Consider the following 24,340-nt stretch of genomic DNA (forward strand, 5'->3'; position numbering starts at 1 on the left):
GCAGAAGCGTTCTGGGCAGTCAATGCTGCATAAATATCCAGTGAGCTGCAGGCTAGAGGCTGGATTTGTGTTATGTGACTTCATCACTTGTTGCTGCTGAATAATCACAGATGATACGTATGAAATCCCTCCATTTGTGATGTGTTCTTCATGAATCCCTGGGGTTTAAAGTGGCACCCCAATATCTTGCTGGTCCTGTCTTCCTGGCTATCACCAGCTGCAGATGCTATTCCTGACTCTATTTCACCCAGCCCGTGTAGCTGAAATCCAGGTATTCCACATATCATGGTGGGAGAGGGGACATAGGCTGTGTGCCAGCAGATCTCACGACCTGGGTTTGCAAGTTCACCACGCCTATAGACGCTGTGCATCTATTGCTACCAAGATAGGTTAAAACAACTGGACAGGTAAAGGTTAAAGTACAAGAGCAGTTATCCACAATATTCAAAACAGATGGCAAAATGAAAGACGAACAACAGGTTTATCTGCCCACACTAAAGCCAAGCCAGAAAGGTCCCTGCCTAAGCCAGCTGACAAAGTGACTTCTGGGCATTTGCATGCTTTATGTTTCTGCTCATATCAATTAAACAGCCCTTCTCCATTAGAGAGCCTCGACCAGAGAACACTCTGTCTACTTGGAGTCTCTTATTTAGGCCAGTTTCTAGGCAACAAAGCAAGCAAACAAAGGAGAAAACCTCTGGAAAGCCAAACTTTAAATGTTTCAAGAACTCTTGCTTTTTCTTCTTGCTTTCAGAAACATTTTCCAAGCAAAAGTATTGCTCAATACTTAAAAAGGCACTTTACAAACATAGTGAAATTTCCAAAGGTCCGCTGTTCCTGACAAGATGATGCTTTGCTAGTTTGGGATTCAGGGACCGAGACAGTACTTGAGGAAGTATATGAACCAGGCAACTGTTAATCATATAACCTGAAGCTGTCTGCCCAATTCTATTCTACACAGAAATGGAACTAACTAGCTTTAATCACAAAATCTAGTTTTCACAGAAGGTGCTTCAGAGGTTGAGACAGTTCCTGGAACATGCCAAGCAGACTGGCGTTGGCACAGAGGCAGAGCTTGGGAGGGCCTGGCTGATTTGTCCTTAGTAGGATCATAGAGGAGTCAGCAAATTCACTGGGAACACGTTCTTTGCAATGTCTAGTGATGCCTAAAGGATTTATGAACAGCCATAGAACACCTTTAAATACACATTTTATAGATATGACTTACGGCTACGTATTAATCACAGCATGAGATAAAGTTATAACACAATATGTATTAGAGAGAAATTACCATGCAGTACAATACAAAGCAAAATCCATTGGGAATAAAGCCATTAACCTCCAAAGTTTAGTTGATTCTTTGTAAACGGTTGACTATTTGCTTTGAAAGGGAAGAGAATGCCTTACAGGCTCAGAGCCTGCCATCACACAGCTGTGGCACAGGCTTTTCAATTAAAGCACTAGCATAGTTTCTGCTGAATGAAAGAGAATTAACCATCTTACAGTGTGTGAAACTGCATTTTGTTGTAATACAGATTTCATAACTAGGTCCAAGTAATAAATTCTGGTATTACTGTGAAAAAAAACCCCCAAACCCATGTTTATACTTCAAAAATGCCAGAAATCTTGGCATTGCTAAATAATTGAGTTATTCACTTGGTGAACCAGCCTGTTCCTTATTGCATTTCATACACTTGACTCAAAATGCAGAATGCAGACTGTGAAGCTGTGGAATCCAGACCTCACAATGATCCTGCTTTGACTCACCCATTCTTTCACATGTGTTTACTTGCAACTGTTTGATGTGAATTTCTAGAATGTGTGGAGGTGGAAAAGGCAAACTAATGCCCTCTTTAGAAAAAAGAGACAGCTCTTCCATCTGATCCTGGGGGAAAAAACCCTCCCACCATAATGAACCCAGGAACCTGTAGTAGGAGGATCATCAGAGGACCAGCTTGTGCCTAAGCAGTAACAGAGTCCCGGGAAGCACCAACACTTCCTGTTCCTCTTCAGTCAATCAACTCTAATCATCTTCCTTTCCGGAGATATAACTGAAAATTGTTTTAGTAGCAGGTTTAGTGAGCAATTCCTTCAGTTGCACTTCCTTTCAAATAACTTTCTGCCTTTTTCTTGGAAGCTTCTCTCTTATTTTGCAGTCTCCATTTTGAGTCCCACCTGGATTTGTTCCTCTTCTTCTCAAATTCCTCACCTCCATGTTTTTCATTTCCCCTCTGGTTTTTCAGTCTAGTCTGTGGCACCTTTTATTTCTGTGCCTGGCCCACCATCTTTTTTTTTAACTGCTTTGCACCTGGCCACAGCAATACCGAGCAGCAGGCTGCCAGGACAAGCCAGGCCCCAGGAGGCTTAGCAGTGCAGCTTGCAGGACTGCCCAGACACAAACACCTGTGTCAATGCTCGGTTGAGAAGAAAAAATTGCAAGCTACACCACTGACACCACTTGCAAACTGGGAGTGGGCGAGCTGTTGCCTGGGAAGACGATGTGGCATCAGGACAGGAATCTAACCCAATAGGCCAGCTCCTTTGCATGGTCACTCCGGTCAAAGGCAGCAAGGAATCGGGCAGGCCCTCAGCTCACAGGCAGGAGAGTCCTTGCACATGCCACCTTAACCAAACCAGCTCAGGCTCTTGCTTTCTATGCACCCCACGATTACTGCTCAGATCACTGCTCTCCATTCCTTCTCTTGCACTTGTATCCCCGTAGGAAAAGGCGGTCACCCCCTTGGGAACAGTCAGGCTGGGAAAGAGGGTCTAGACCTGCTCCTTCTCCTGGTGTTGGGAGGAGCAAGGAACCCAACAGCCCCAGTAGCTGAAGCAGCACTGCTCAATGTACTTGCAACAAAAATTAATCTGGCATTATCGGCAGCCACAGCACAAACCAAACTTGATTTTCTTGATTTATGTTCAACCGCCTAACATCTTAAATTTGGGAGTTGAAGGAGGCTACCAGGTTGCCTAAACAGCTTTTTGTTGTGGTTGTTTTTCCATATCTTGTTTTGATTCCAAAATCCCAATACCATCAAATTCTGCCATTTTTGGCACAAAATATTAAGACCTACTGATGTAAGGCTAAGCAAACAAGTCAATGCTCTAAAACAAAGCTAAAGAAGAGGTAAGGCCATTATCATACACCTATTAATTGCATGCTGCAATGAAACGAGTGGAATTTATAAGTAGACACAAACAGGGAGAAATCATCTCCTGGAGATGATTCTTTAAGAGTCTGGTAGTGCCACTGTGAAGAGTCAGGTTAAGGGTTTTGGGGGCTGGGTGGTTGATTGCTGTGTTTTCTGTTGGTTTGATTTAGCAAGGAATGAAGAAATGCAGAACTCTTGACTTTTACTGTATAAGCACAAGCTAGTCCTCAGCACTGGCTACAAACTGAATACCCCAGACAAGAAGTGTTCCGCTAAACTGGGGGGTGAGAAAAGAATAAATGCATTAATGCAGAGTACATGTAAAATACAACCCTAGAGCATAAGCACAGAAATCAGTCACTTTTTATCATGTGTGCGAGACCTGAGTTTTATAGAATTTTACCATTGCAATAAGTCATTCTAAACTTTGACTCCAATAATTAAGGAAATGAAGTTGTTTTTTCAGGCTGCTTTCCTGTTTATCATTCTTCAACAAAATAATAGAAGCGTTTAACAACTAAAAATGCCCAGTAAATACGCCCCAAATAGATGTATTTGCTCTGTTTCTCTCATGCCTCTTCACTGTAAAGCCAGGTAACATCACAGAAACAAGTTCTATCATGAAGAAAAAGAAAATTCAAAAGAATAATTTCCATAAATAATTTAACTCAACTTTAGAACCAAGGGTCTAAACTTTCAGACAAACTTTCTCCTTTGTTAGCCTACTGCTTTCGCTTTCCAGTGTTTTGCAACATAGAGATGGAATCAGTCACTAGTTATCCTCTTAACCTGCCCTCTGACTCATCACCCTTTAAGGATTTTTGGTCCAGCAGAGAAGATTGGTTCATTTTCCTTCCCCACTTAACCAACACTCCACCCTCCAACCATGCTTCCCTGTCTTCTGCTGGGATGGGCAGACGGGCCATTAATTTTCGAACAGCTGAATTCTCCAACTAATGAATTCTTAGCATTCAGCAGACAACCAGAAGCAGATTACTAAGACAACTGTATTCAACTAAGCAGGGGAAAAACCCCATTGTTTTAGGTTCAGAAAACCAGTATGCAACTCTGACAATCTGATTTATCACCTTTGGTTTTGGTTGCTGCTTTTGGTATTTGTGAGCACAACCTTGTTAACTCTATTTTAACAGAGGTTTGTATTGTTCTGAATTCTATACCAAGAAACCAGCAAAAAAAGGGTAAGCTTTGTTCAGAAAAGTACTGTTTTTATTGACTCAAACTGTATTTACACAACACATTCATATGTTCAATATTTTACAGAACTCTGTAAAAAACTGACTGGTAAAACTGCAGGAGCCAAACAGTTTCAGACTTAATTTAAGACACTGAACCATGAGTACATTTTAATATATTTAAGCAAGTGTCCAGTTTCACTGTCAACATACATGGCAGTTCTCTGTAGACAAACTCTAAAATCAAAATGATGTGAAGGGGAAAGGGTCAGATGAAAGAGCTGATAGTTTTGCAAAGCTAGTACTTTGTACAACCAGACTTTCACATTTGACTAAGTATTTTGTATGATTCTTTTTCTTTTTGGAAACAGGTCACATACAGGTATAGTTTAGATAAATAATCAAAAAACCCTTTGATTTTTGAAAGCTTACAGACGATTGGAGAAAAAAAAAAAAAAAAAAGACCAGTGCCACAAAGTTTGTGCATGAATCTGAACTGTTTCAAAGCTTGAGAGGCTCGGTTCTGGCGTTCCACTGCAGCTCAAATCCCATGTATGCTTCTCCAGCTGACAAACGAAAGATGACCACCTCTTACCAGTGAACTGAGGATCTCACACATGTACATCGGAAGCAAAACATCCTTATCTCATCCCAAGAGATCACTCCTCCACCCATCCCTAATACAGTTTGGCTGAATAAATATTTTTTGTTTTGAAGTACAAACTAGGTGAGTTTGTTTCTCTTCCAGAGCTCAAGTCAACGGGGGCACACACTTCACAGTTAAAATGGCATCCCTCCTCTGATCTGCCTAGCGACCTGTTCATCTGTTGTCTCCTCTTTTTCTTTTTCACGCTCTTTGTTCCAGTCTTTAAGGCCTTCTGGTAGTGAAGTATCCTCATCCAAACTTCCTGTACCTTCCACAAATTCTTCATAAGTAGACTTTTCTGCAAATGGTCTTGGGCCAAGCAAGTCTAGCATGTCACTTTTGTCAAGCACTTCCTTCTCCAGTAGTCGCAGGGCAACCTGGAATAGCACAGCAAGTTATGTCACACATATAAAATACCTAAGATGGCTGTCCTGTTTAGAAGAGTTTGTTAAGGCAGTTAACTTGGCATTGATTAACTTTGATAGAAAAAACAGGTTGTTCAGAGTTCACCAGATACAAGACTCTTCTCCCCCTTGAGCACTTAGGGAGAACAAATACAATCTTATTTTTAATCCTGCTTTTAAGATTAAGCAAAGTGCCCTCTCTGTGGGTCACTACTGCTTTTATTGTTGCTTAAGAGCAGCAGCTTTCCACTTCTGCCAAAAAGCTCCTGATGCAAGACATTAAGCTACAGATGAAAACAAGTGTTCCAATGGGGATGGCTCAGTCAGGCTGCTGTTGTGTTACAAGCGAAAGAGCACCATAAAATACCAATGTGTGAATACTGTACCAGGGTAGTTTGCAGCCTTGGGTCAGTGAGCTCATTGTTCAGCACGAACCACATTCAGTGATCTCTTTCAGGATGCTGACCTGCTACAACAGGATTTATGGCTTGTCAGTAAGCCTATTGGATGCCTATTCTAGAAAATTATCCTTTTGCTGTATCAGGTTTTGTGGCATGAAGAAAGAGAATATGCACAAGCTGCATATATCGGCTGCAGTGAGGCAGCTCACATGCAGCCAAGGGACAGGAACAGAAGAAGCCAAAGATATTTTTATTAACATTCAAAAGGAACTCAGAGAAAAGAAGTCATATGAACGTCCCTGCTTACAAGGGCTTCTTTTAGCCCAAAAGATTGGGGTCCTGGTATTATCGTCTTTGGGTTTTTAAGTTTTTTATTTGCCTATCACATCTACTAAACCCTACGTTAGTAGGCAGACTCTTCCCTCCAACTTTCCAACTGAATATTGACCACATAAGCAAGGAGGGATGCTAAATCATGCTTGTGATATGCTCAGAGGTGTTCCAACACAAATGGAAGTTTGTATTTACTTAAGTCTTGTGACACATTCTCAAGATTACATCAAGTGGGTTTTGAGCAAACCTCCTCATATACTTATATAGTCACTATTTTAAATCTAATTCCGTTCAATTCAGATTTTGGCTTACCATCTGGAACTCAGTGGCTAAAAATACTGTAATGCTCACCTTCTCCACTTCTGCTTTCTTCTCAGTCAGAAGTTTTAATGTCCTTTCATAGGCAATGTTAATTAGCGACCGCACCTCTTCGTCTATCAACCTGGCAGTTGCCTCGCTGTAAGGTTTCTCTAAGACCATGTCTCCTTGACGAGGGAGATCAAAGGAAATCTGCCCCACTTTTTCATTCATACCAAACTGAACAATCTGAAGGAAAAAAAAAAAATCAAATAAACAAAGGAGAAACAGCAAGATTTTAGTGTATGTTGATGTAAAATATGGCCAACAAAAAGGAAAGGAAGAAGTAATTTTGCTATAACCTAATCTTTTCCTGTAACATCAACCCTTCCCTGAAAACTCAAGTCTACCTAAGTTAACAGACATGTGTTGGCTTTCTCTTATTTCTTTTTATTGATTAAAGTGAAGGACACAAATAACACCATTTCAAAGTAGTTACTAGTGGTATGCATACTGCTTTGCTGTTTAAATACTAAGATATTACACAAAAAACACTTCTGCCTTCCTTAAGCAGTAAAACTCTTCTCCTTTACCAGAAATGTGTTTTGCCATTCAAAATACTTCTGAAGTTTAGCATATTCTATTCACCCATAAAGATAAGGTGACGTAAGTACTAAAGTAGAGGGTCTTGAGGATTTTTTTCTATCAAGTTCAAAAATCATATGCTATTCCTCATCCCAAAACACTCCTCTACAAATGTGAAAACAATTCTTATCTTGCTTGCCTCAGTACTGAATACTGACTTGTCCAGTTGCCAAATATGGATGTTTTAAGTTGCATTTTGCTCCAACAGAGGCAGAAGCAAGTTCAAACTGCTATTTATTTATTGACTCCATGGCTACTATCAATTCGATGGTTACTAAAGCAGCACTTCTCACTCTAGCAAGATCCACATAGGTATGACGACGACTATTCAGAACTCAAAGAGATCTCACCATTAGAGCCAAGCATTTTAACCTGCTTCCTTAAGAAAAGTTTGATAATTTTTTTTGGTTAACATGTGCAGAAGTCTGTAAGTAGACTTAATTTTTAAATTTAAAATTGAACAAGAGTCACTGAAGATCCCACAGAACTAACAGGATATTACTACACAGTCACTTCCAGAACTGAGGCTACAAGAAGCACGACTGAGACCAGGAAGTAGGTGGGATTTGGGGTAAGTGTGCAGGGGAAGATAAGTATACTCCAAAATGTCTCTTGCTCACCTTATGAGTGTCTTATGAGATAACATCTTTTGTGCTGATGCAGGAAATGTAGTAACACACCTGTGTGTAGCACACAGCTACACTTAGGTGAGTCACTGCATTGATAAGATTTTAAATTACTCATCTACATTAGTTAATACGATACAAACACAAACTGATGTCTTAATTCCCATAGCCTTAGCTGACACCAAATAGTGCTTTAATACAAGGTTGTCTGGATTTCAGGTGTGAATCCAAACTGAATCTTCACACTGGGCAATTGTAAATGTAGGATGATATGATCAAATCTGAGCACTAAACTCCATTTTAAAAAAAGTATACAATTTCCACATGTAATTGAATCCAATCGGATCCAACTGCAACACGTTATGTCCCTGTGGGCAGATGTAGGGCAGTAATCAAAGCCTAATGCATGGATTGCTGTTGTGAGACTGAAATAAAATACTTGAGTCATCAGCATCTCTAAACAACACCACGATGTTTATTCATGCAGTGTTTTCTGAAACTAGGCTTTTGAAGGAAGTACCTGATGAAACTGCATCATATCAAAATATTAGTTAGGTTGGAAATAACGCAGTAAAGGAAAGAAAAAAGTCTCACTTAAGCCCATACCTGAGCATATGCACTCTGGGTCACCTTCTTTAAGTCATCTTGGGCACCAGTTGTAATTCGTCCAAAGAAGATTTGCTCAGACACGCGTCCTCCCAGAGTCATGCACATTCTGTCCAGTAGCTGCTCTTTGGTATAAAGATACTGTTCTTTGGGCAAATACTGAGCGTAACCCAGTCCTTTACCACGTGGAATAATAGATACCTACAATCGACATTAACAGAATGCTACAACTGACCAGTGTTAAAAACCAAAAAGCATTCTTCAGTTTGACTTACTTTTTAATACCACAACCTACACCATACTCACCCTTGAGGTATAATTCAGACATTATTTCCGCTTACAGTTTTGCCCCCAATGTGTTTTATCCCTAAAAGCCCTGGCTAGCTCTAAACTGGGATGACAACTACTAGAATATCTGGAAAAGAAAGGTAAGACCACTGTCATATCTTCTCTAAAAACTGTATGATATTTTCAAAGTACTATTTTAATTAAAACCCACAATTCCTTGAGAGTTATGTATTGGGCATTATATACTCTGTAACAGACATAGCATTTTTCCATCTCTAGCATTCTGAACAGTTTAAGGAGTTTCCACATTTACTAATGACCTTTCTTCCAGCAATAAATTGTACAAAATTAATTTTAAGCTTGAGATGAGATTAAAAACACAGCTATGCAAAACTATGAATGTTAAAGTAACTTGGGAGATTTGGTGCTTTTTCCTTTACATTCAACTTGTCAAGCTGTGAACCCAAAACAAAGCAAATTGAAACTGAAATTTACCCTTTTTATACTTATATTCCTGAAGTATACCTGTGTAACCTGGTAAGACTAACTTAAACTACTGATCTGTACTGAAAGCCTCAGAGAAAAAGCAGCTATCAAGGCAGGCAGACTCATGGGAAGATCAGGTCTCTCATTTTCAAAGGACATTTATACTACCCATGTAACAGCTAAGTCAGAAAACAGTTAAGAAAGTTACAAGAAATTAACCAAAATGTACTCTAAAATTGACACACTTGCACTGCTTTTTTTAAGATTATATATTTTAATATCTTCTTAATGTTAGGGGGCAAAAGAAACCACAAAGAAAAAGATGTTGTCCACACTACTGTTAAAATTACAAGTTCAAATTAGCCATCTTACCTTCAACAGTGGGTCAGCATGTTCCAAAAACCACCCAGCAACTGCATGCCCTGCCTCGTGATATGCTACTGTCTTTTTCTCCTCTGGCTGGAGTACTTGAGTTTTCTTTTCCAAACCTTTGTAAAATAAATTTTATTAGTAGTTTCAGACACACCTTTCTCCTCTGAAATCCTTTACCTCATTTGGAAAGATGGTGAGCAATACTTAGTAGGCCATGCATATGATCTATGGAAAAAGTTTAAAAAAACCCTGAACTTGCAACTTTTAGAAATTTGCATCTTTCAGGTTTCACTGTAACCTTGTCCTTCATTAAACTTTCTAGTTTGAAAGCAAGTTCTTAAGAATATTCAAATATTTAAATAAAACATTTGCACTTTAAAAATCTTTTCTGGACTATTTCAGGCTAGCAGCAGTTAAAAGCATCCCTAAATCCGAACAGCTTTTCCTCTTGCCAGTTTGAAGAAATTACAGAAGCGTCCTGATGAAATTTCTCTTTGTACCCCTTTCTCTATTACAGAAGTCAGCAATACAGACAGGATAGTTCTTTTCTAAATCTCAGATGTGTTTGGGAGAGGAAAAAATCCGCCTTGAAGAACAGGACAAAGATTCAAAGCATGGCTTCCTAAACATATAAAAAAGGAAGTTGCCTGCCACATTACAATTTTTGAGAAAAAATTGATGCAATTCACCTACCTCCAATAACTCTTTCAATTGCTTGCTCAAAATGCTTTTGGTTTATAGCATCTGAGAGATGCCTTGCAGCAATTAAAGCAGCTTCATTACAGACATTAGCAATATCAGCACCTAAAAGCAGAGAAGGCAAGAATTACTGATCCTTTTCAACAATTTTCTCTGAGTTTAGCATAAAGATAACCTTATCTATAACTAGTTTGCTATAAACTCTCACCGAACTTGAAAATTAAAGGTAATGTACTCTGAAATAGCTTAATTATTCAAGATATATTTAAATGCATGTACTATAGTTATAGGCTTTAGGATGTTTCTCATAGGTAGACAGCCAACAAATAAAGTTTATTACCACTGAAGTACTTGTTTGACACTTCCCACCTTCCTTTTCTGTCTGCAACAGATTATACTTAAACTACTGTATATTTAGCTGCATGCATTTCCTATATGTGAATTCAGTATAGCTCAGATATTGGCATATCTCTAGAAGATATCCTTTCACATTACTGATTTCAAGCCTCCACTTTTTGTTAACACTATTTGCAGAGATAACTTGGTTTAAACATCATCACTGTAGCTGCCAGAAACATTGACAATCAAATCTCAGAAAACCAGTTTTATACAGACCAAACACCAGTGAAGAATTCACAAGTGTTGAATTAGGACGGATGTGAAAACTCTCATTACTTGCTTATAATGCAATTCATTTAAAATCTGTGTTGACCAGTAGTTGAATTCTGCACTTTTTTTTGGGTTTTACATCCAGAAACATAAATTCCCCTAAAGAATAGGCACATAAACTCCACAAAACCCAGGTCTTCTCTAGAAGTCTCCAAGAATGCAACAAAGGACAGGACAAATGAAGGAAGAACACACACACAAGTGATAACAATAAGAAACCTCCCAATTGCTTGCACTGAAGACAGAAGAAACTGCCTTTTCATGCCACCCTGACTAAAGCTGACAAAACTTGAAACCCTCAGAAACTGCCTAATTGCTCAAACAGGCAAAGAGAATTTCAGGCTGTGCCAGTAAATACAACGAAATAAAAGGCCATCCAAAAGATCAGGTGCAAGAAAACCAGAATTAGTAGGGAAGTCAAACATCTACAGCTTAAATAGTAAATGGAGAACAGTGGCATTAGGAGTCACTTACCAGAAAACCCAGGTGTTAGTGATGCAAGCTTTCTTGCTAGGTTATCTTTATTTAAGACAGCGTCTAATTTCAGAGGTCTAAGGTGAACTTTGAAAATGGATGCTCTTCCTTTTATATCTGGGGGTCCTTTAAAATAAAATACATGGTTTTACTTTTCACACACATACATATTCAAATTGAATGTGTGCAAGAAAGTTACATAGCTGCAGTGACTTCCGCAGTATTCTACAAACACAGGATGACACAGGCTCCCAGGCAAACTTACCAATGTAAATCTGCCTGTCAAAGCGTCCTGGTCTCATCAGAGCTGGGTCTAAAATATCTGGCCTGTTAGTACCTGCCAAAATGACTACATTTGTGGTTGTATTAAATCCTGTTAAAGAAAAGTGATAAAGAGAAAAGCTGTGTAAATATAATTTCTGTGAAAAAAAACCAAACCAAAAAACAGAAATAAAGACTGTCCGCTTTACAGGGTCATGTAAGAACTGACAGTTTAAACAAATTATCTTAAAGCTGAAAATATTTCTATTTATTGCTGCATTGTCCGGCTTTATGTAACAAGCAAGAAAATGGCCTTGGGCTCTGCTCTGTGAAGTACTATATCAAATCCTGCTTTATCTTCAAAATACAATAATAGATTAACTGCTCAGGAAATTGCAGAACCAGCATGGCGAGCTGTATTTTTTTACAGACAGACTGGTCTTATTGCGAAGAATTTTTTGGCCTATTCAACTACAACAAAGAGTTAGGAGATACAGAATGAGGGTTCTTTGTCTCTGAATGAATTTTAGTACAACACCAGGCTGCAGCAAAATGAGTCACCATTCTTTATTTTAGGAAACAAGGAAACAGATACGATTTGGATTTAAGCTAGAATCCAAATCTTGGTTAGCAGGTCTGAACAAGCGTATTAGTTCTTTCCAATATCCTTGTTATTATAATGTGGTATTAGACATTAAATACTCACCATCCATTTCTACTAAAAGCTGATTGAGTGTGTTCTCTTGTTCACTCTGTCCTCCAAAGTTGCCCCTTCCTCTCTTCCTCCCTACTGCATCTATTTCATCAATGAAGAGAATGCATGGGGCATTTTTACGCGCCAGAGCAAATAAGTCTCTAACCTTAACAAAAGAACAGAGAAGGCATCAGACTGCTTTGTAACTCTTTCAAGTTGGGGGGTGGGGAGGAAGGGAAGAGGCACATCAGTAACAATATCCCTATAACTGGACATGGCTCTGAACAAGCATGCCAAAGCCTTCAGTCAGCTCTCACGGCAGTGATAAGCTACTTAATTCCCCTCAAAATATTCATTTGGAAGTTAAATTAACTTCTAGAAGTCTGGAAAAAATATTCAGGAATTGAGTAGATAGCTGAAATTTTTTTTAGACTTTCATATTTTAAACAAGGCATTACCTAACTACTGTGGTAGTTGCAGCACAATCTGACTTGACTTTCAGATGCAACATAGCAATGTTGCTCTGCTTGCAAATGTATCAGACGGACCTCATTACAACCAGTTCAGTGAGTCAACAGATCTACAACTGAGGAATCGAACTGGAGCAAACAGGAAATGAAAAATTAATGGAGAATTTTGACCTGAGTAGGAATTATATGCAGCTCAGAGCTCTACTACTTTATACATTAGTGATGCAATTAGAGAAGGCTTCTCTGATGACAAAAAAATGTACAGTAGACATGAAGATATGCAAATTTTGGACAGTAGGCTGTACTACAGAAAGTCACCAGAAAAAAGTACAATGAAGGAACAAGATCAACAAGTGTCAGATGCTTCAAGTGAACTATCTTTTCATTGGAACAAGAAGAAATCCAGATTCATACAACTATTTTTAGTGTATACGCATTATGGAAACTAAAGGTTTCCATAACGCATATATGCTAAAAAACCACCAAAGAAACCAAGCCTGTGTAAGCAGTTTTAGTTGTAGCGCATCCCAATTTACAAATTATCAATTTAGCATCACTAACAACTGCCTTATTTAATAGATTAATAGGAACTGAAAGTAAAACACTCTCTCATGTTGTTTCCTATAGGCTCGATTCCCAGCCAAAGTTGTGTCAACAGATTTCACTGGGTAAAAGCACTTGCACAGACTGGTACAGAGAGGTTAAGTACCTTTGCTTTGGGGCATTTCAGGTATCTACTGACAACAGAAGTCTGAGTATCACTATTATTTTAGGATACCTAATACTTTCCCAAATTTTTATTACCATAAAATATCAGTAAGTTGTTTATAACACTTAATGTGTTTTTAATGAGCTATTTTAAGACAGTTGAGGCAGAAAAGGACAAAAATGTATTATATATATATTTGGTTACTTTAAACACCCGATCTCCAGAAATCAGTCACTGGACTAGTATTTCAACCAGAAGTTTATCTGTGTGTCCAAGAAAACTCCTTACAGCTAAGAGTTTGAAACTAAAAGAGAACAAATTTCTTCAAAGAAAGAGGAAGGACTTAGAGCAGGAAGAGGCATTCCCATAGCAGTGGTCAAATGAGCTACACATTTCTGATCCAGCTACTAAATTTACTTCAGATCAGAGCTTGAAGAGTGTTGTTCTGTGTTCTTAAGCACCTGAAAAGAGGCACATCCTTAATGGCCTGAAACCAGATTCTGAACTGCCGTAGTAACTTTAATAAAAGATACAGCTCTGATTTTTGTGTTTAGATGTGCATCTGGCATCACTTGTAAGAAACCTGAAAGAACTTCAGCTGTAATCAAACTGTTTGTCTCCCAAACCTGACAACATCCTTTCAATAGCCAGTACTGAAAGAAAAGAGCAAGGCCAAAGACTTACTCGCGCTGGACCCACACCAACAAACATCTCTAAGAACTCTGAGCCGTTGACTGTGATAAATGGCACATTGGCTTCTCCAGCTGTAGCTTTAGCCAGAAGTGTTTTCCCAGTACCTGGAGGACCTGTCAGAATTGCCCCCTGCAAGAGAAACAGGTATAGTTTCCTCATGAAGAAAACATAGTATTAAGCCTATGAAATAGCATGTTATGATATTGAGTCCACTGGCTTTTCTTTCACCACAGTCAAAATCATGCAGGGAAATAACGGAAGATTAATCCCTCCCTTAAACGAGCAAAAGGAAAAACAAATCAGATACAACACTGCCATGCTGTCTTAGGAGTTACAGGAACAGTGTTTTCTTTGACTGACTTATTAAACAAGAAAAAGAAAGGTGTGTCATCAGGTGGGCTCCCCTGCCAGCACAGCCAAAAGGCAATTCTGTAGTAAGTATATACAGGATTGATGCTATACCTCTATGTGTATCATTTCAGGTCCATGTGAACAGATAAAGTATTCCACAAGGCAAGTCTTCTGGCACCACAGTTACACTGCTGACACTTAATGCCTATTTATTTTTTTTCTAAATGTGAGAAGACACAAGCTGGAAAGCATTGCATATGTAAACAATCCTAGTACAGTTCAGAATACTGAGGACTACTAGAAGAATAAAGTCTAAGTCATCATTCCCTTACCTTTGGAATTTTTGCTCCCAGATCCTCATACTGTTTGGGATTTTTCAGGAAGTTAACGAACTCCATTATCTCTAATTTGGCCTCCTCACAGCCAGCTACATCTTTGAATTTAACATCTATTTCATCCTTAAGGACTTTGGCTGTAGTTTCACCAACACTGAAAAGTCCACCCATTCCACGCCCTGCCCGACCTAAGCCTGCAGGACCTCTTCTTAATGTGTACAGCAATGAACCAATAATCAGAATTGTAGGCAGCAAACTCAGGAGAAATGATCTGTGGAGAAAAACAAATAAAAAAAGAAAAACACATCACAAAAACCCAGCACTGTAAATAACATGTCAAAGATGTTGGTTCCATCATAAACAAACAAATTCAAGACTAATACTCAATTAACTTGAATTGTTTGTATTTCTGCAGGTTGTTCAAATGGGAAACAACCGAAATAAATTTGAAAACAAATTGTTATATTGATAGTTGCTTGTTTTGAAACCAACCATATCAAGTAACATTGATGAGTTTTACAGAGAAAAATTGCTTTACCTAACAAACAGAAGTAGTTTGTTTTTTCAAAGGTATATTTACAGGACTAGTTATGTAAATGGTTATGTTCTCAAAATAAGTTGTATTAAATAGCATACAGTCAGCGTATGCTACTACTTCAAGCAGAAATTTCTCTCCAAAATACACGCTCTTCTTCCCTTAGGTCTTTAAGTTTTTTACATTTTTTTTCTTCTTTCAATGTTTCCATTCTCCTTTTCAAGGTTACAGATTTTTTGGGGGGGTTTTGGTTTCTTGGGGTGTGGGGGTTTCTTTATTATTCATTGTCCATTGTCCTCCAGCTTTCTAGCACAGCTCTGTATAAGCCAAAAACCCTAACACAATCCTCTTTATCATAGTATCTGAGCACTGTACAGATTTTTCTGTGAAAAGGAACAGCTTCAACAAACAGCTCACAAGACTTTCTATACACACTCCGCAAAAACAAAATCTGGAAAAGAAGCACAGTCATAAGTGAGCACAGGATTTCCAGGCTTTACTGATAACCCACATTTCTGGGATAAAGAGGAAAAGAAGGATTTTTTCCCTCTGCTATGGTATTCAGCAGATCCTGATCCAAGAGGGAGCAGTAGTACTTTGATTATATGTAGCTGCTGCTCCCCCCTGTTTCCTGTGGCCTTCCTGGGGCAGGGGCATATATACATTACCAGAGCTGTGGTCATAAAGAGGGATTCAGGAAGTAAAGGTCTGTACAAGGCTGAAGAAGGCACAGGAACTGACCTATTTTTCGCAGTCTATTATAAGAAGCCTCAGGCCAACATGCAGCCTTTTCACACAAGCACTGTGCTGCCCTGACCATCACTTTTCCCCAGGTTTGTTTACTTAAGGGCTCAACAGGTTTACTTATGGACCATCCTTAAGAGCATGCTACATTATAAAGAAACAGAAAAATGAGGCAGGCAGTGTAGACCAAGGAAATAAGAACCTCTACCTGAAGTTGCAGGATTGCCCAGAATTAAGGCCACCACTTTTCCTGCTGCCACCAAGACCAACAGGTAGCAGCAGCTTGGTAAAACACACTGCAGAAATAACCAAAACATTCCCCTCCAACCCCCACACCAAAACACACACACCAAAGTACAAAGAAAGAAAACGCAACAGAAGCAGTAAATAAGCCATTTTCATTAATCACCCAAAGCAGAACTTCCTCATGATACAAAACCCTAAATAAGCCATTTTCATTAATCACATGAGCTACTACACCCAAAGCAGAACTTCCTCATGATACAAAACCTATTCCACAGACACCACCAGGAGTAATTGTTCACTTAGAACAAAAAGAAACCAGTTCTTGGGATACAATATTATGTTTGTCTTCTAAGCCATTTGGAAAAATACATCAGGGAAGCACTTTTACTGTCTTCTAAAGTCCAGGTCAATAAAATTCAGCTACAAAAGGCTAACATAAAGAACACAAATCTAGTATTAGAGCCATTATTCCCTAATGAGGAAGCAACAATGCTATAAATCTGCTGTAAATCAGTACTATTTTTCTTAACAATTAAGAGCATGACACATCTTCCAGTTTCTGCTAACAGGCAGGTTAGTGTGATCTACTTAATCACCAATCTCTTGCTTTTTTCCAAGGCCACAGAATTTGATTTATGCTGAATTTTTGGGCAGACATTGATGCCCAGAATATCTCAGCCAATAGACTGTAGTTCTATGATATAATTTTTCTGTTCAAAAGTCTACATGAGCATCATCTCTGGAGCTCTACTGTTGTGCCTGGCTATCTCTTGCTCTAGTAAAAGTCACTGGGAGGAAGGGCTTAAATGAAGAAAGGAGTTATAGTAAACAAGCATTTATATAATACGAAGCTATATTTAGAGTAAGAGGATATGGATTTCTTCATAGACAAAGTACTGAACAGCTTCTCTTACAGGCAGTTAACACTCAAACCCAAGCTGTTATTCTGATAATACTGCCACCTAGTGAAGCGTAAGGTGTGTGTATTACAAATCTACTTTGCTGTAAACACAACCATTTTTTTACCAGAGACTTTTTAAAGCAGCTTCTTACCCATCACTCTCTGTTGAGTAGACTACAGGCAATCTGTTCTCCACCTCTATTCCCAGATCTTGCTGCACAGTCTCAAGATTCCGTTCAAAAGTGTCCACACTACCGATATTAAACCAGACGTACTGCTGGGGAAAAAAGCAGAGATCAGCAAACTTCACCTGCACTACAAGACAACTTCTTCTAGTCTGATAATTCCTTGTGCAGGTGTTAAATGTGGACCAAGTTTAAGTTGCCTTATCAAGTGTGTAAATGATGTAAGAGACACGCAATAAATCTGAAGCCTCCCAACCTGAATACACTGTATCTGTCATTGCTTCTGCAGAGATGATAACACCCAATGGTTTTGGGGCACTTTAAACAGATGGAAATCCTGGCATTTTCTCCAGAAAAAAACAGAAGTAATAAACAGATCTTTGTAAGGGAGCTATATAGTCAGAATAATACAGAGCACTGAACCTGGAAACATAGCAGTCATACAACTTACTGTTTCATCTGAAGGTCTCTGCCCTTCTGATTAAGAAAGGTTTTTGCTTTTCTTAAAAAAAAACTTCTGCAGTCTATACTAGCTTTAGAGTAAGCTGTCTTCACAAAAAAACAGCATGAAATTTATCATAGATCAAAAAAAAAAAAAAATCAAGACATTACTTTCAAAATGTGTTGAGATCTGGTCTTTCAAGAAAATCTCCCCTTTCGCACCATGACCTGCCTGACTTGCCCCTCCTTAGCCTAACATTGAAAATGAAAAAAACAGGAGTTAACTGATTGAGAAATGAAGGCAACTGCTTGTATGTGGGCTAAAGAGTAGGTGTATAAATAAGCCACACTGAAACTCACTGATTAAGTAATTGCTGCAGATTTCACTTTACCCAGGAGGGACTTGCAGACCTTGTTTCAGAAAGACAGCTAAAAAAAGCTCCACCACCTAAGAACAGGTAACCTGAAAAAGTTTTTCTAATGCTTCTTTGAATTTTCCACATTTTCTATGAAAATTTTATTTATTTTTTAATTGGTCTCTGCCACTGGGTATCATTCTTTGAAAAACTTCCACCGGCATTAGTCTATTCCTCACTGTACTACTAGAAGAGCAACTCCATGAAATAAGTACTTTGGAAACCAACACTTCTTTTTGTTTTCTCAACTAACTGGCTAAAAGCAGTCTGGAACAGAAAAGATTCAAAAGTATGTGCATTTAAGCCTGTGATTTTCTTGAGCAGATGGAAAACAGCAGTTAAAAATACAGAACCTTCAGCAATTTCTTGGTCTTCCTATTTAAGCATCTGTATTAAAGAGCAAAGTGCTGGAAAGGAACTACTTGCCATAGTTTAAAGGCATCTATGGCAAAACAATTGGTACAGTAAAGTGAGAAATACACAATGTAGGATAATGTAACAGTAATGCAGAAAATATGTTTTAGATTAAGAAATTATTAATGCTCCAGACCAAGTTTCTGCCTCAAACTTTACCTAAAAAGACTGTTTTGCTGCTTCTAATGTCTCATGTACATGTATTAAAAGCGTTTACCCATTCATGAGGAGACTTTCCAGGAACAAAGACAACTCTAACAAAGCGCTTATTCACCACTTCAAGTCTGTCCACCTGTAGGAGGAGAAAAGAACAAAACCTGAGTGAAGAGTGTACAGTCACTGCGCTTCCACCACAGCTAAGAGCTTCAGATACCAAATGTGAATCTGTTTTCCAGTTAGCAGAATAAAATTAATCATGTGTATCAGAACAGTTCCACAGTCTACAGTTTCCCATTAAGAATCATGTATGTAATCAGGAAAAAAAGAATACTGCCACATCAGAATCGAGATTGAAAGATTGATGTCATACCCTTTTGTCAAGGAAAAAACCCAATGCATGCCTCAGCAAAAATCATTTACAGTGAAATAGTTAAACAATACTTGCTTGTCTCAGTGGTCCAACACCAAAAGCAGTAAGTTATATGACTCCAGACTCTTATAGCAGCTTCCAAAACAAAGCAAACTGAGCAAAATGAGGGAAATCTTAACTTTGCTCTTACAATTGTTTTCCCGAATAGAAAGGGCTTCCTGTGCTACCATATTAAACACAATAACATCAATCAGACAAAGAAGTATTTAGCTGAGGCAACAGATACCATATAAACCTAAGAACTGTGCTATAGGTTTAGCAGATATATACCATTAAGCTCTCTTTTACAAGTCTCCTCCAATGGTTAGTTTCTTTGGTTTGGCAAGGTCTCTTTACAAGTCAACTAAAGATTTTTCCACTTCTTCTTCCTCTTCCCATAAAATAACTGCTTTCAGCATCCTTAAAGCATTTAAAACCAGCAATGGTTCCAGTATTTGGGCCTGAGCTGCACACAGGTCAGTAAGGTTGCTCCCTGAACTCGCTACATGTGGCCATTTCCAGAAGAATTGAAGCAAAACATGAGCTAAGAAGTCACTCTAGAACTAACCTGATTTCATGCAGCACTACCTGAACCCCTTTGTTTTGAAAAGCACCTGACCCCAGCAGTGCAGTCTTCTCCCCACCACTGTGGAAACCTAACATACTAATGTGTAGCACTCGATAGCTACACATTTAGTCTGTCTGAATATCCACACTACATCTTACAAAGACACAAGAAACTTGGTTCTGTGCAATGGCCTACTTTCACAATGCTTTTCTGCAAAGAAGCTTCAGGCTTTGTTCATTATAACAGCTAAACTAATCTTTTTAGAGTTAATTGTCTTACTCCTTCAGAAATTTATCAGTAAGGGGTTTTTTCACAAGATGTGCACAATCATCAATTCAAAACAGGACAGATTGTAAGACAGTCTAGGCAGAAGGGGAAAAGCATACAGAGCAGCTCTGAAGAGATCAGTTAGAAAAGAAAGGTAAGAAACACCCTGTTCAGCAGCTTACCAAAGTAATGGAAGGTTAGTTCTATGTTAACAGAAAATCCCTCTAGGTCTGAAACCTAGAGGACAAACCAAACCAAAGCTTTCCTAATCTGCAGGCAAGGCTACAAGCAGGGAGGGAAGAGAGCAAAGAACTAGTGGCTCCTGAAGTGGAAAAAGCCTGCGCAAGACACAATCTCCTGAACTTCAGGGAATCACCAACCTATTACTCCAAGTGTGGAAAGCTGCCAAGTTCTACAGAAAGATAAGATATTGATGATAAAATTGATTGCTCCAGTAGTGGCTCCAGGTTAAGAAGAAATGAGAGGAGAAAACAAAGAGAGGAGGGTACTTTACAACACAGTTAGGCTGATTTACTGCCCTTGAAGGGACGCCAATGTACTGTCCTTGAAGGGATTCTTCCATTCCCCACCCCCCTCCTTTCTGTTCTCACTGCTGCTTCTCAGATTCCCCAAGGAACTGATTTCAGGCATGAAACAAGCAGAAAAGCTTTTCTTTCAGAGGGATGGGCTCATGCAAGTGGTAAGGAGAAAGCTTCTTCCAAAGGCAGCTGGCTTGTCTGTTTAAGCCATTCAGTCAGCTTACCTGTACTGCAAAAGCCACACCCAGAGAGAGCGTGGTTACACTGCCCCTTCAAACCAGCATTCACAACAGCTACGCAACAAAAGTTTTGTCCTGAGCTGCTATTCTCCCTCCTCTCTTGAAATGACATAAGTCTTCACCCATCTATCCTGAAATCAGATCTAGGAACTGATGAAAATGAAAGCTAATCCCTTTCTCACTCAAAAAATTACTCTGAGCCAGTTCTCACTCTACAGACACATGAACACAAGCATAAGTGGGGAGGCAGAAACAAGCCTCCTCAGCACTCTGATGTTTCATATGGATTCCCTTCCCCACTCACCAATCCTTTAGAAAGGTAGTTGTTGACAAAGTCTTTCCAGGTGATTTCTCTCCCAGGGACCCTGAAGAAGAAGTAGTATACAACCATTGTCCAGAAAAAAGAACTTCCAATTACATACATCCGAAACTCCCTGACATCCCATGGAATGTCACCCTAGGAAATGGAGAGGAGGAAAAAAATTTTAGAGTCTGTAATACAGTAAGCATATAGCAAACAGGTTCTGGTATCTCCTTGTGGCTTCGATTCCCTGTCCTCAAGGCTGCCACAGAAAATGTCAAACAAAGGTCTGTTTTGCTGTATGAACACACTTCAGTAATTTCAGCTAGAACTGAGGAATTATAGTAACAGTAAACCTTTAAGTGTTTTACAAACAGTAATTGAACAGTTTTGATCTACAAACTACTGCTTTTAGAAAAAAATCGCATGACCTTTCTGCCTCCATTCTAAAACAATTATCCTTGGTCTCCAGGACTACATGCAAGACAAAAAATAAAGGAAAAAACTAACAGAAGAAAAAACAAACAAGAAGGAGGAAAAATATGTGCACCAAAAGCATTCTTTATATTACTGTACTATCAGGTGCTATCATATTTATGTCACAGGTAATGGCAATAAATTTCAAGAGGAAACTCACAAAGTATTCCATTAAGGTCAGAACAGGTAAGAGCAAACTACATTTAACGGGCATTGTGTGGTCAGAAAGTTTTACAAATTGACACTGAAATGAAACACAAGGCCTTTAAAGGTCTGAGGCTCCACTCTAAGAATATTGACTATTGGCAATCACATTCACACAGCTTAACATTCCCGAACCAGAGGTAGATGCCTCTGGAGTCATGCACAAAACAGTTACTCAGGAAAGGCACGGAGTGGGGAGCCACCTAGAGCCAGTTACTATGAAATGCCTGGTACAGGAGGCTTGAGCAAGATTTAGGCAATCAGAATATGGCCCTAAAAAGCAAAAAACATGGCTAAAGCAAAAAGCAAGGTTATTTCATGAAGACAAGACTGTAATATAACGAAAGATAATTTAAAGTCAAAACCTTCTGTAATCTGGTCCACCAGTTAGTTTCTTCTTTTTTGCCACCTTTTTTTCCACCACTGCCACCTCCTCCACTACTAGTCCCACTAGGTTGTCTGGAACTAGCTTCCTTCGTTTCTAACAACAACAACAAAAAATCATTACATCTTATGCCAATCTCACATTACTTTTTATTAGTTACATTAAGGAGATGTTCTGAAAAATTTACTAGTTTGTAATACTACAATAATTAGATTATGTGAGGAACAGCATTTTCCATAGAAAACCAGCTATATAGTCCAGTAAGTGGCAGAGAGACAATTATGACCAGAAGAGAGGTCTGTTAACTTATAAGTGAGGGACAGCATTTCAACAGAAGCATAAAAATAAATACTGTTCCATAAGGTTAACATTATTTTGCTTTCATATCATGTATAATAAAAACATACAAATTTGCACTTCTAAACTACACTGGTACAGAAATATCTTCCCTGAAAAATAAAGAAAAAAACTAAAACCCAAACTCACAATTGTTATGCCAAAATCTAATTTAATGAATACGCATCTCACAAAGAACTGAAGTCAAGCACCTTTTTTACCTTTTGTTTCTCCAGGTGTACCTTTAGTTCCATTAGATTTTTTCCCATTGGGAAAATATTTTTCAAATCCTATTAGGAAAGAGGAAAGAAGCTCATAATTGTTTTTTATTCTACAATTCTGTCATCACACTTCAGTAGTCACAAGCTGAATGTATACACCAGCAAAGAAGCTAGCAACATACAGACTGCAAAACCAGCTTTGTTCTTGAAAAGCTCTACCTGGTCTCCATAAATAAATCTACTACACTGACAAGAGAGTACTACATGTATTTAATAACCTGAAGTAAAGCTATCTTTTAACCAGAGATAGAGAAGCTTAGTTCAACAGAAAGCTCCGTTGCACAGTGTGAAGTTAAGCAAACCACACTATTCTTTAATAGCTCCTAAAAATCCCATAAATCCAATGCTCCATCTCAAGATTAAAGGCTGGTTAGTACAAGAACTTCCTTCCCCACAGACAATAAACCTAAATGGTACATGAGTGCAGTCCTCAGCAAGGTATGTAAGCAGCCTGCTCCACTTCACAAACCAGAGTCACCTTTGGGAGGTTGAGAGAAAAGCCTTCTGCAAGCAGCGATTACACTTGCCAAGACAGTGCTTCTGTCAGCAGTAACTCCAGGAGTAACTTGTTCACAGAGCTGAAAAACAAAAAAGAAACATAAAGCAACAAGAACATGCCACGAAAATCTTCAAGCTCTCTACTAGAGACTTGCAGCTAGTCAGAGACTACTTTACAACAGACCTTGTAGTAACTGCTGTGGGCCAGAAAGTAAGACAACAGTGGAAAAATAAAAGTTCATCAAATGAGTAAATTCTACAGCAAGGAAATTTTTATTCTCATTGTTAAGAGCAGAGTTTAATCTCACACACAAACAAAACAATCTATATTAAAAGAGAAAAACCAAGCAGAAAACACTACAAGCTATGAACATTTAATACACATTGATTTCTATGGGAAATATTTCATCATACCACCTGAATGATACTTAAGTGCAACATTAGCTGTGACTGTAAAACCATGATGCACACAGTGCTGAATCATGTTTTATCTGCAACTTTTTTTCAAATAGTTAAGAAGTTGTAGCTTCTGAACATGAGAGATCTCCTTGAATCCAAAATAAAGGGATATGGCAGACAATGCTTGCATCCAGCTAAGGAACCAACACAGAGGAAGAATCTCAGTTCAAAAAGAAGACCTAAAGCCCTATGTGGGTAAACATCCAGTTATAAAACCACAACAAACCTAAGCCTATAGCACCTTGTCCTAAGGCTGTTTACTGTTATTCATCATTTAAGTGCAATCAGGGAAGTCTAAATATTTAAACTCATTAATTCTTAACAAAATTTTGCTACTGTAGCTGAATACTTTCAAAAAGTGTAAACTGCAATTTTATTAGAGAAATCATACCTATTTTTTTCAATAAGGACATATTTTAGATAAAATCCCCTTCATAAGCTTTTCCAACACTTCTGAGAAACAAAATATCCATACCAAGATTTCCCCACAGACTGACTTTCTTTCTGTCTCCATTCCCTTCTGCCCCAT

At 38.6% G+C, this 24,340-nt stretch overlaps 1 protein-coding gene across 1 annotated transcript; it reads right to left on the reverse strand.

Annotated features, from left to right (window-relative positions):
- Positions 1-4,355: 4,355 nt before the first annotated feature.
- Positions 4,356-24,340, reverse strand: AFG3L2 (AFG3 like matrix AAA peptidase subunit 2). The gene is made up of 17 exons (XM_017729437.1): positions 24,309-24,340; positions 23,333-23,481; positions 22,795-22,863; positions 22,218-22,333; positions 21,175-21,327; positions 18,907-18,981; positions 17,386-17,510; positions 14,805-15,078; positions 14,113-14,250; positions 12,262-12,415; positions 11,560-11,667; positions 11,295-11,420; positions 10,146-10,256; positions 9,453-9,568; positions 8,307-8,507; positions 6,484-6,678; positions 4,356-5,371 (listed from the first exon to the last, which is right to left on the reverse strand). Exons 1-17 carry the CDS (start codon positions 24,338-24,340, stop codon positions 5,129-5,131), a joined length of 2,385 nt encoding a protein of 794 aa, XP_017584926.1. The 3' UTR covers positions 4,356-5,128.

This window comes from Corvus brachyrhynchos, unplaced genomic scaffold, assembly GCF_000691975.1.
Source record: "Corvus brachyrhynchos isolate BGI_N302 unplaced genomic scaffold, ASM69197v1 scaffold331, whole genome shotgun sequence".
Lineage (NCBI taxonomy): Eukaryota > Metazoa > Chordata > Aves > Passeriformes > Corvidae > Corvus > Corvus brachyrhynchos.